We start from the raw sequence: 11237 nt of genomic DNA on the forward strand, positions 1-11237 counted from the left end.
TGAGAAGGGCCAGGGACAGACGAGACGTGGGTGACGGGGGCTGGTTGCTCCGCCCTTGATCGATCAATGAAGGAAGGAGACGGCGCAAATCCAGCGGGGCCGATTTGCGGTCACCCGCCAGCGCCAGTGCGCGGAGGACCGCGCAACGCTCCGCGCCCGCAGGCTATCCGTGCGCAGCGCGGCCAACGGGCACGCCCTGGGGGTGGCCCCAGGAGAGTGTGAGGGGCTATCCGCTCAGCTTGCAGCCCCCTGCCCAGCCCATGGGTACACCTGCGATGCGCGGAGAGCAGCGGGCTTTCCGCAGGGCTGGCCGTCATCGGGGGCTGGCGGGGGGGCCGCAGGCTTCCATCAGCAGGCACCAAGATTTCCTTCGAAAGAGTAGTAAAAATCCGCCCGAGACTACAACTCGCCACCCGAAACACACCCTCCCCCACCCCTCCCAGTTATTTAATATAAAATGTATTTTTAAACACCCGCTCGGACAGCATCTCGCCAATATTTATATTTCCACGTTGCCTGGCATCCACTGTCCCACATTAGACTCTGCCTCTCTCTCTCCCTCTCTCTAATCCTGCCACTTTAAATAGATGAATTAATAAAGCAAATGAGGGTCTAATAAGCTGACTGTCCTGCCTATTGAGGCAGGGGGAGAGAGACTAGAAAGTGCGCCAAATTTGTTTGCAGTGGATCAAGGCTAGCCGCCTTTGCTTCACTTTCTTTATCTTAATTCCGACTTGAAAAGATATAATTATCTAGTTTGAACAGAGCTGCTATCAAATCCTTCTCTAGGCAAGGCAGGGGAGAGCTGGAGTGGATTGCAGTGTTCTGAGCCGCTTGGTGCAGCCGGAGATAGGGAGTAATGAAGTTGTGGAGTCCTGAGATACAAAGGGCATTAACCTCATTAGCATGAAACCTTTTCTTCTAACCATTGTGGGACCCTTTCAGACTCCTAATCCCCCCTATTTTCAAAGCTTGGTTTGTAATAAAGCTTTTAGGGTTTTTTTTCAAAGCTAATGGCATTCTCTGAAGATTTTATTGCTGTTACGCTACATAGGACGCTTATTTTTTTCCCTCTCTCCCTCTCTTCCCTCACGGTTTAAAAAAAAAATAAAAAAATAAAAAAGAAAGGGGGGGGAAAAAGAGTATATGGTTCCTGCAGAAATAAGCCTTTTATCAAGATGGGAAATAATTTCTAGAAAGGCCCAAGTCTGCTGTTCAGCCGCGATCCGTTTAATGTTTGCCTATTTGCATGGGTTTGAAGTGGAGCGCAAGCCAACTTGGGCGAGTTAAGGTGAAATCTGCGCCCTGCTTGGTTCCACGATCTGCACCATCAGCTCTTCGAGGAGGGGGGTGGGGGTGGGGGGAGAGAGGGTGGTTTGAAACGCAACGAGAAGTTTACCTTGGGAATAGCTCTACTAAATAATTAGCCTAGGTTGATATGGAAGGGACTGCATTGCGACATGCGTCCTAACCCTGCCTGGGCCTCTCTCATGTTTGTAGCACTGGTGAATGGAAAGTCACCGGGATCGTGTAAGGAGCAATGGGTTTGGTTGGGTTTTTTTAATAAATGAATAAAATCGGATTTTTAAAAAGAAAAATAAATTTACATAGCACCCGATAGAGACAACCCGTGCACAGAATGTCTAATCTTAACTTTCCAAGGCAGGATGTTTAACAAAGCTCGTATTTTCGCGATGCATTGTAACTTCGCCTTATCACAGTGTAAAGGGTAGTCAGATTGTCCTAAATTATGTCCAACTAGCCCCCCTGGATCCACGGATTAAGAGATTAAAGGAGACCACTGGGCAATGCCTCCTCTTTCCCCTTCATATTCCTGGTATGATAATTGCCTAAACTGATTTGCACTTTCACAAAAGCTTGCAGGATTCTTTGTAGCTCGAACAGAGCAGACGAGGTTTCTCTATCAATGGAAATAAAACTGATTAATGCAGTCTATCAGGCTAAGGAGCAAATGAAGCATGAAAAAACAACTGTGTACCCCCAGAAAACCAGCTAGTTTCCTCAAGGACCCAGAGCAACTTTTTTTTTGTTTGGTTTGTTGGTTGTTGTTGTGCGGGTTGGGTTTTTTTTTTTTTCCCCTCCACGTCTTTAATGTCAGAGTTTCACCCTGTGCTCAGGATCGCTCCCTGAGAGTGATGGGGAGAGCAGAAGCTGGGGTGCAGAACATGCTTCCCAGCACCCACACCTCACCGCAGCGACTTGGTGAGGCAAGGTAAAAGACGGGGGAAGGAACAAAAAACCAAACCACCAAACCCACACCCAATTATCTTCCTCTAAATAAAATACATATTTTTTTTTTGCCAAGGCAAGTCCCTCTCCCTCTCACCGAAGCACAAACCCGTTTCACCCTCCCACGACGAGCCAGTTTGCATTTCAGTTTCTAACCGGGGAAGAGGTTGGAGTTGTTGTTGTTGTTATTATTTTTAAAAAGGTATTTATTTACATCAAGTGGGGCTCGGGGGGGTTATTTTTAGAGGTCTGTTTAGCAGGCAGTGAATTGATTAAGCAAACGCATCTACGGCCGCAGCAATGCATGGCCAGGGAGTGCAGGTTCCCACTGCGGGGACTCCACAGTGAAAAACCCGAAGTGCGTAGCGGGAAAGGAACTATCGAGTTCAGATAAACTGGGGGGGGGGGGGGGGGAGGGGGGGAGGGAGGGGGGTGTCAAGGGAAAATATATTGCTTAAAAATTTAGGGCATATTGATAAATCTTTATTGACAAAATATTGACAATGACATACTTCTTGGAAGTATATAGTGTGTTAGAATTCTAACAAATTAAACACAAAACACAAAAATATTTACATTCTGGTATAGGAGACATGAAGGAAACATTTTGTCACTTTGTTTGTTTGTTTGTTTGTTTGTTTGTTCGTTTTAGTAGCTCTATAATCTGGGAATATTATAAGGTCAGTGCTTGAAAATTGCCCCCAGTGAAAATGGCCATTAGGAAAAATAAAAAATTCAAAACATTAATCCGCGATTTTAGGTCCCTTTTCTCCGGATACCTCCCAGCCTGGGAGGTGTTCCCACCGCCAAACCTGGTCGCTGGGCTCTTAAAAAATAATCATCATCCGGTTTTGCAATGGGGATTCAACTGGGGGGGGGGGGGAGGGGGGAGAAGGAAGGGGGGAAGGGGGAGTAATTTGATTTGATTTTTGTTTGGGTTTTGGGGTTTTTTTGGCAGCAAAAGTTATGACCGTCCCCAACCTCCCCCCCCCACACCTCATCCCCGTCCTTTCCCACCCGTCCCTCCCCTGCCCCACCTTGGTTGTCCACCAGGAAGGAACACTATGCTTGGTTACTGCTACTTCATTTAGCTTTCACAAACACTTTGACGCCAGAAGTTATCATAAAATGTTTACAGACTGCACATTTCTCGTAAAATAAAATTTAAAAAGCACACAGAACCTGTCTTAAAGGGGAAAAAAAAAAAAGAAAAGAAAAAAGAAAAAAAAAAAGAAAGAAGAAATTACAATTCATTTCTGTCTTTAGGAACCGGGGTCTTTTTTTTCCCTTTTTTTCCTTTCCCCCCCCGCCCCCTTTTTTTTTCCCATTTTCCTTTTTTTTCCCTTTTTCCTTTTTTTTTTCCTTTTTCCTTTTTTTTTTCTTTTTCCTTTTTTTTTTCTTTTTCCATTTTTTTTTTCTTTTCTTTTTCTTTTTAGCCCAGACGGCTTTACACATGCAATTCAAGTTTCTGAAACAGGTGTGGGGTTTTGGCTGCTAATGGAAATTTCTCTTTCAAAGACGGAAAAAAACTGTGAAGTGCAAAAACGTCCTGTAAGGTGATCATTTTTCTGGGTTGGTTGGGGGGAGAGGGGGTGGTTCCGAGTTTGGGTTTGTTGTTTTGTTTTGTTTTTCTTTTCAAGATTTTTTTTTCAAGTTTTTTTTTTTTTTTTTACGATTTTTTAACGTTACGCTTTTAAAAGGGGACTGCGAGAAACGGAATACCTGTCAATCACCTCGTCCCGGTGTTTTGGCTTTGATTGACAGATCCCCCCTTGCCAGAGCGGTGCCGGCAGTGCCACAGTCCGGACCTTTCGCTCTCGCTCGCTCCCAGCTGCCCTCCCAGGCGGGAATCGCATTTTTGATGAAGATCTCCTTGTCCCTTCCCCGCACCGCCACTCCGAGGTGGGTGGGATGTGAGCCTTTAACACTTTCTGTTGGTGGGGTGCCTGGCTTTCAAAAGTCCAAAAGTGCCAGTTTTTAATCGTCCGACGTGACGTCGATTTCCTCTGGACTGGCTTGTTTGGTGGCGATTCTCCACCGGTTAATGTGATGAGTCCCTTTTTTCTTCTGTTGTGAGTCTGAACCTTCCTCTTCCAACTTTTGCCGCTTGAATTTTGTCCGTCTGTTCTGAAACCATACTTTTACCTGCGGGAGGAAAGGCACCGGGTGTTAGTCTCACGCCGGTGCTAACCGCGGCCCGCTGCCCTACCGAGAGGCTCTGCCTGCATGGTGCCCTGCCTGTCCATGTGCTGCGCAGACTGTTCCCTGCCTGCACCGTGCCCTGCCTGCACCGTGCCCTACCTGCATCACTACCCTGCCCGGAGCGGGGTGAGACAGAGCCTTTGTGCTACCTAAGCGTCCCCGGGGAAGATGCAGACACGCTGCTTCACGCCCACCAGGCACATCCAGAGAACCTATGCATGGGCAGCCGCACCGTTGCATGTGCGCCGCAGCCGGGAGGCACCGCGGGCGCACCTGACGCAGAGGCGCGTATCTTCCGCGCACGAGTAACCCCTCGCAGTGCCCCTCACACCGGGAAAACAAAGCATGGCTGCGCGGCGGTGGGCTGTCAGGGCGCTGGGCCCGCCGTCGGGGCAGCTACCGGGACGGCAACAGTTACCAAGGTGTCCCGCGGCCTGCTGAGTAGGGAAAGCGACCCGGGGCTGAGGCGAGGAACGCCGGGCCGGCTGAGAAGAGACCCCCGACTACGGGCACCCACCGGCGCGGCTGGCTGGGCAAAGCAGAGCGAGGGCTCTCGTCCCTTCCAACGAGGCCGTGGGACGGGGACGGGGCGCGGCGGAATGAGATTTTTTTCCTCTAGGAAAAGTGAGGAAAATGAAAGAAAATGCCCGGAAAAGAAATGTCCGGCGCTCATCGAAGCGTCTCCCTAGGACGCGCCGTCCAGGAGCGATCGTGGTGAGGCGAAACCTCTAAGTGCCAACGGAAATGTCCCTTTGAATGTGTTCAGCGCCGAATAAATCTGACTTAACCATCCGACAGCTGACTTCAGTGCTTTAATTACAGATAGTATTGATCTGGGAGCTATCTCCAGGGCTGGCCAGACTCCTCGTAGCGGCCAAAGGTAAACATTTTTTTTTTTTTTAAAGCAGTTTAAACTCTGTTTCTGTCTGAAAGTGCCTGATAAAGGCCCCAGCAAGGGGGGAAAAGAGAACTGGAGCATTTTAATAAGCTGGTTTAACCCGCTTCGCTGCCTCTTCAGAACAGAGACCTGCCTGGCCGGACACACATCTCTGCTCCATTTTCATATTCTCCAAAAGTCCCCCATTAAAAAGCTGAGCGGGGAACAAGGGGTGAGTTTAATTTGCTTTTAGTTTGCTAATTGAAGGGGAGGACGGTTCATTTCTGCACGCTGATCTCCCAAAAGGGAGCTCATTTGTAGGGGACTGGGGGTTTGACATCCGGACAAAAGACCCCAACCAGCTTCGGAATCAAGCAGCACAAAGACCACCTTAAATACAGCTTTCCAGTGGAAATAAGCCTGTGACCGGTCCCTTGTTCGGAGAACCTCATAAAAGTGGCGATCCCTTTTTATTGTTTTGTTAGGGAGACATTTTAAAACAAAAGCTCCAACCTCTTTATTGCTTCCCCCACGAAAAAGAGTTAAGGGGGGGGGGGGGGGGGGGGGAAGAATAACAAGAAAAAAAAGAAAAAAAAGTGTTACAACTTAATCCGCCCAGAGAACGCTGTGTTTACTGGGAACTTTGAACTAGGCTGCGAGCGGGTATTTTGGCTTTTTTTTTTCCCCCTTCTTCTTTCTTTCTTTTTTCTTTTTCCTTTTTCTTTTTCTTTTTTTTTTTTTTTTTTTAAGTACAGTGCCACATACTGTAGTAGAGACAATCCCCATCTGGAGCCCTCTCTCTCCACGAGCCTCCTGGAAGGGCACAAAACAAAAGCCCCGACACAACAACAACAACAAACACCACCACCACCACCCCCCCAACTCCAGCCTTTCTTCCGGCGAGGAGAAAACAGCGTGAAAAAAACGCCCTCGCAGAGAGCCCGCCAGCCGTAGGTCCCCGCCGTCGAGGAGGCAGCCCGCGCCCTCCCCCGCTTCCCCTCCGCCCCACGGGTGTCAGGCCTCGGTACTCTCCGAGACCCTCGCCCCCGGACAACTGCAGCAGAAAAGTCGCTAATCGTCCTTGCAGAGAGACGACCGAAACAGTCTCCGGTGCGGCTCTGGCCTGCAGCCAGCCCGCGGGGAGGGGCGGGAGGGAGGGTGTGCAGGGGGGGATTCCTAGTACTTAGTAATTTCTCTGCTTTTATTTTTCATCGTTATGCCCTCCTGAACCCACTCGTCATGTCCCCGCTGCCGGACGCGGGGCTAGAAACCCATGAAAAAAATCGTCTGAGAAACTGTATTCCTGCCCTAAGATCCAAAGGGGGGGTGTGTATCTTCCCCCCATTTTGTTTTGTTTGGTTTTTTCCCTAACATCCAACTACTTCTCGAGGATCACAACAAATCACACAGGAAAATGGACCGCCTTTCGTCTGCAGCTTGCCGATCTCGACGCTCCTCTTCCCGCTCGGGACGGGTCTCACCGGGGAAGTCTCAAACCGTGCCCCGAGCCTTGGCGGCTTCCCACGCCCGGCCTAGGGCCCGCGACCCCCGAAGTAGTAGATGGCTCTCACCAACGGGAGAGAGATTTACAACACCTAGGCGACGGGAGACCACTCACTCCGCTCCACTGGCTCAGGGCTAGAGGCCTAAAAGCCCCCAGAATCTGCCCGTGTTTTTCTCCCACATCTCCGGGTCGGCCGGGTGGGTTTTCCCAAGGAGATCCCAGTACTTTCGCTTTCCCAGATGCCCACTCCCTGCTTCCCCCTTACCTGAGTTTCCGTGAGGCTGAGGCTGTGTGCCAGCTGTTTTCTCTCTGCTCCTACTACATAATGGTTCTTCTCAAAGGCATGTTCCAGTCTCAGTAATTGGGATGGGGAGAAAGCTGTACGGATCCGTTTGGGTTTCCTGGCCAGTGCATTGTGCAATAGGAAGCTCTCCGGACTGGTTTCATTCCCTGGACAACAGGGTAAAACAGAGATTAACAAAACACGTTTCCCAAGAGCACCAGAGACGACCTTTTAGCGCAAGAATTTTTTTTGTCTCCCACCATTACCCGCAGAAGAAATCTGATTATAGTCCCTTTTGTACTTTTAGCGTCATTTATGTATTAAATATCCCTTCGATAAATACCTGGAAAGAGTGAGCAGGGGAAGGAAAGAACTGGGAGAAATTCAAATACTAAAACAGAACTAAGGGAGCACTACAGTTTAAAAAAAAATAAAAGAAAATAAAGGGGGGAAAAAAATTCCCAAGCCTGGCTGCGGCGTCTGCAACTTCACCCGGTAGCTGCCCCATCCCCTCGTCCACCGGCAGCCTCACATCTTACCGTGCTTGTTTATTATTTGCACACACACACACCCTCCCCCCCGGTGCGGCCAGCGGGACAGTGGCGTTCGGTGTGGCCCCAGCCTCGCCTCGCCCCCCACCGCTGCCCGGCCGGCAGCCCGCTCCATCGGCCTCTCACCGCTTCTCTCTCCCAAAACTCCGTCCGGCAACTTTCTCCTCCCGCTACCCTTCGTTTGGCTGGGGGACTCCCCGGAGCAGGGGCTTCCACCGCTGCCTACTGTGGGAATTAGGGGTAAAATACAGAAATAAACTTCGGGGAGGCCATGGGACCATCCTAACCGGCCTACTGTCGACTGCGGGGGTGGGGGGGGGAGGTCAGCTGGGGCTTTTTGGTCGGTCTGTCTCTCCGGATTTGCCCTGTATCGCTTCTCCGGGTCGCTGTTTCCAAGGTGGGAAAGCCACCAAGGTCCTCTCTCCGTAAGTGCATTAAAAAATCGTTGTAGGAGGAGGGTGTGTTTGAAACCAGGCTGTGGCTCAACACCAGGACATTTCCGCCTTTCATCCGCTGCTCTTTACCAATCGCTTGACGACTGCGACAAATAATTTGGTGAGCGAAACCTGTAATTTTATTCTGAGAGGGTGATAATCCATTTTGTATCGCGGTTCGCCTGACTTCGGAGAGAGAGACAGAGGCTTCTTTTCCAACCCGGGTGCAACGGCTCGGCTGCAGAAGGCCGAGGAACTGGATATTGCAGGTGGCTTGTTTTCGTTTGGAATTAATAAATTAAAAAGAAAAAAAGGCATATGGATCCCTCCTAGTGGAGGATTTTTTATTTCTTTCTTTTTCTCTCTTTCCCCCCCCCCCCCCCTTTTTTTTTCTTTTTTTTATGTATGTGTGCGTGTGTGTGTGTGTGTAACTAAAGAGGCAGGAGCTGGACCTATTAGGGGACAAATCAGCTCACACTTCGGAGAAGACGCTGCCGGTTGCAAAGGGTTAAGCAAGGGGGATTTTATTGATTGTTCGCCATTGGATTTGGTTATTTTCCTTCAGACGGTTATTAATCTCTCGGCAGCCGGGAGCCCTTCCTTGCCCCGTACTGAGGGAATCTCTATTCCCAGCCTCCGTTCTCCTCCGCAGCCCCATCTCCACACGCTGCTCCGAAACTGGGAATTTTTTTGTATTTCCTCTGTTCCTTTCTCTGGGCTTCGTTTCATTTTCCTCTCGTCCTCACTAAGAAGGGAAGCGGCCGGATTTTGGGAGGCAGCAGTGGCTTCCCGCGGTGCCGGGAGCCTGGCGAGCACCGCCGCCTTCCCGGAGGAACCTAAATCTCTCCACTCTGCTTTCCCCTCTCTGCGGGGCGGCTTTCTCCGTAGCTTTTAGCGCACCAGAACAAAAAAATATCCACCAACAAAAAATATCCCCCCTGCTTTTAATTGAGGGGAGAAAGCCGCAGAAGTCCCAGCCGGCCTTGCCTTCCCGCCTGCCCCACACTTCCCGGAGAAACCAAAACAAACCGGGAAAAGGAGCAAAGCAAAGCCAAGCCCGAGCTCCTCGGCTCTGACAGCTCCTTAAGTTTGGAGGTGGAGGAGACAGGCACAAAAGACCCTCGGCCCAGCCGAGCCGAGCCCGCGACTCCGGGTAGTACCCTGACATAGTCCCCCCGCATCCGCGCCGCGGGGACCGGCCGGGGGCCGCAGAAGGATGAGAGGGTGGATCGGAGGAGAAAAGAAAAGTTGCACGTACCTTGGAACCTGTGGCCCAGATACCGGTAGCGGTGTATTAGCCAGGGATAGAAGGTAGAGGGATCCCTTTGCTGCGATGCGAAGAGCGGGTGCGTGGAGTGCGAAGCGGGCAGCGGGTGGGCGGCCAGGGCGTGGGGAGGGGGCACGGGATGGACCGGCACGGCCGGATTAGGCGGGTGAGAGACGGCCTCTGCAAAGACCAAGTCCGGGTTGGAGTAGACCCCCCTGCCAGTGGAGTGGAAGCCGTTGAGAAAAGGGTTCATCGGACTGGAATTGGCATAGCTGAGCGCCGCCGGCCGGATAGGATCCTCGGAGCGAGACGCGGGCAAGGGGCTGTCTTTGGCCACCAGCGACTCGATGGTGAAACACCGCTTGGGTGTGGGCTGAAACATGCTGCCGCGGCGAGAGTCCCCGACCAAATCTCTGCCTGGCTCTCTCCGGTGCGCGGGAGACGATCCGGGGAAGTTTGCAGCAGGGAGTGACTTGAGGAGGGATAGATACACACATAAATAGACAGGGGCTGGAGGAAAAGGAGGCAGCGGCAGCCAGCGGTACCCAAAAGGGAGACACACACACGCACCACGCACACACACACACACACACAGAGGGGGGAAAAAAAAAGTTGCTGGGAGAAGTTTCCCTCCTGCAAGGAAAAGGCGGTCGCCCCCCCCGCCCCCCCTCCCTAAGTCCAAAGACAATCCATGGATGTGATCGGCCCCTTCACAAGTTGTGCAAACGATTTGTTAGTTCATGAGCCTAATTAGTGCTGGGATCACATAAACAGCTTCCTCTGAAGCCTGGTAAATGGCTTGATGATTGGTCGCTATTACTCGCCTTGAGGTTGAAGGGGGAGACTCTTTAAAGTGCGTCAGAGGGGAGGCGAGCGCCGGGCAGCGCCATCGGGAGGGATGGAGCGACGCGGATCGGAGTGCGGCGGGAGCGCGCCCGCCAGCGCGGGGGGAGCGCGCAGCCCCGCGCAGCTCGGCCCCCGTGGCCCCCCGCTCCGCAGCGCTACCCTCACGCCCTCCCCTCCCTCCCCTGGCCCGACGACCAAGGTAGGGGAGAGACCTGGGGAGAGGGACACCGGGGAAGGGTGGCTCAGCGGGGGTGTGTTTGGAGGGGGGGACCCGCATCTCCTCTCGGCGGGGGGAAGGGTAAGTTCGGGCCGGTTCGCCAGCGTGACACCCCTCTTCCTGTCACCTCTCGGGAGCTCTCAGCCCGGCGAGGTTACCTTGATCAGCCTCGGGGTGGCCAGGAGAGATGCCCCTCTTGGGAAAGGTTTCGTTCCGGTGAGAGAACGAGTCGCCCTCCTCCTCCTCCTGCTCCGAACTTATTTAGTCCCCGCTTCTCTCCCTCGTACTCCCCGCACCGCGCGGCGCGGAAAACAAAGCGGCGAGCAGCTGCATTATGCAGAGCCGAGGCACGCCGGGCTCTCGCAGACGGGACAGGGGAGCGAGTCCCCAGTTCCAGCCCTGTCCGGATTTTCGCGATTACCTTTGGGTCCGGGGATGATTTTAGGGCTGAGTTCTCCTCCTCCCATTGGCTGGGGCTGCAGAATAATTATGATCACATCCTAATACTCTTGGCTGGTGCTTACTGTTTATTGGTAGTTAAGGATCTATTATCTATTCATCAGCCTCCCATTTTTGCCAATTACATTCTTCTAAAGTGAAGTACCAGCAGGTATTTTGCACATTTACAATTAATGATAAAAAATCTGGCGTACTTTAAATCTATTACGCCGCTCTGTAATTTATCTTAAAGATGCGGAATTGCTAATGTAAATTAATGTTTCTGTTGAACCAAAGGATGGGGGTGGTGGTGTGTGTGTGTCTTAAAACCAGTCTAGCGTTTCTTCCATTCGTTCCCGGAATTTGTT

General features: G+C 51.6%; 1 protein-coding gene across 2 annotated transcripts; it reads right to left on the bottom strand.

Annotated features, from left to right (window-relative positions):
* Positions 1-3918: 3918 nt before the first annotated feature.
* Positions 3919-10666, bottom strand: EMX2 (empty spiracles homeobox 2). 2 transcript variants are annotated; one of them, XM_009909421.2, is made up of 4 exons: positions 10590-10666; positions 9360-9840; positions 7099-7283; positions 3919-4395 (listed from the first exon to the last, which is right to left on the bottom strand). In XM_009909421.2, the coding sequence occupies exons 2-4, from the start codon at positions 9748-9750 to the stop codon at positions 4228-4230; spliced, it is 744 nt and encodes a 247-aa protein (XP_009907723.1). In that variant the 5' UTR covers positions 9751-9840; positions 10590-10666; the 3' UTR covers positions 3919-4227. The 2 variants fall into 2 exon arrangements, with proteins under 2 accessions (XP_009907723.1, XP_054019766.1); XM_054163791.1 differs by lacking the exons at positions 7099-7283; positions 10590-10666 and having other exon boundaries at positions 4292-4395; positions 9360-10017.
* Between the last annotated feature and the right edge of the window lie 571 nt (positions 10667-11237).

Source organism: Dryobates pubescens, chromosome 8 (assembly GCF_014839835.1).
Source record: "Dryobates pubescens isolate bDryPub1 chromosome 8, bDryPub1.pri, whole genome shotgun sequence".
NCBI lineage: Eukaryota > Metazoa > Chordata > Aves > Piciformes > Picidae > Dryobates > Dryobates pubescens.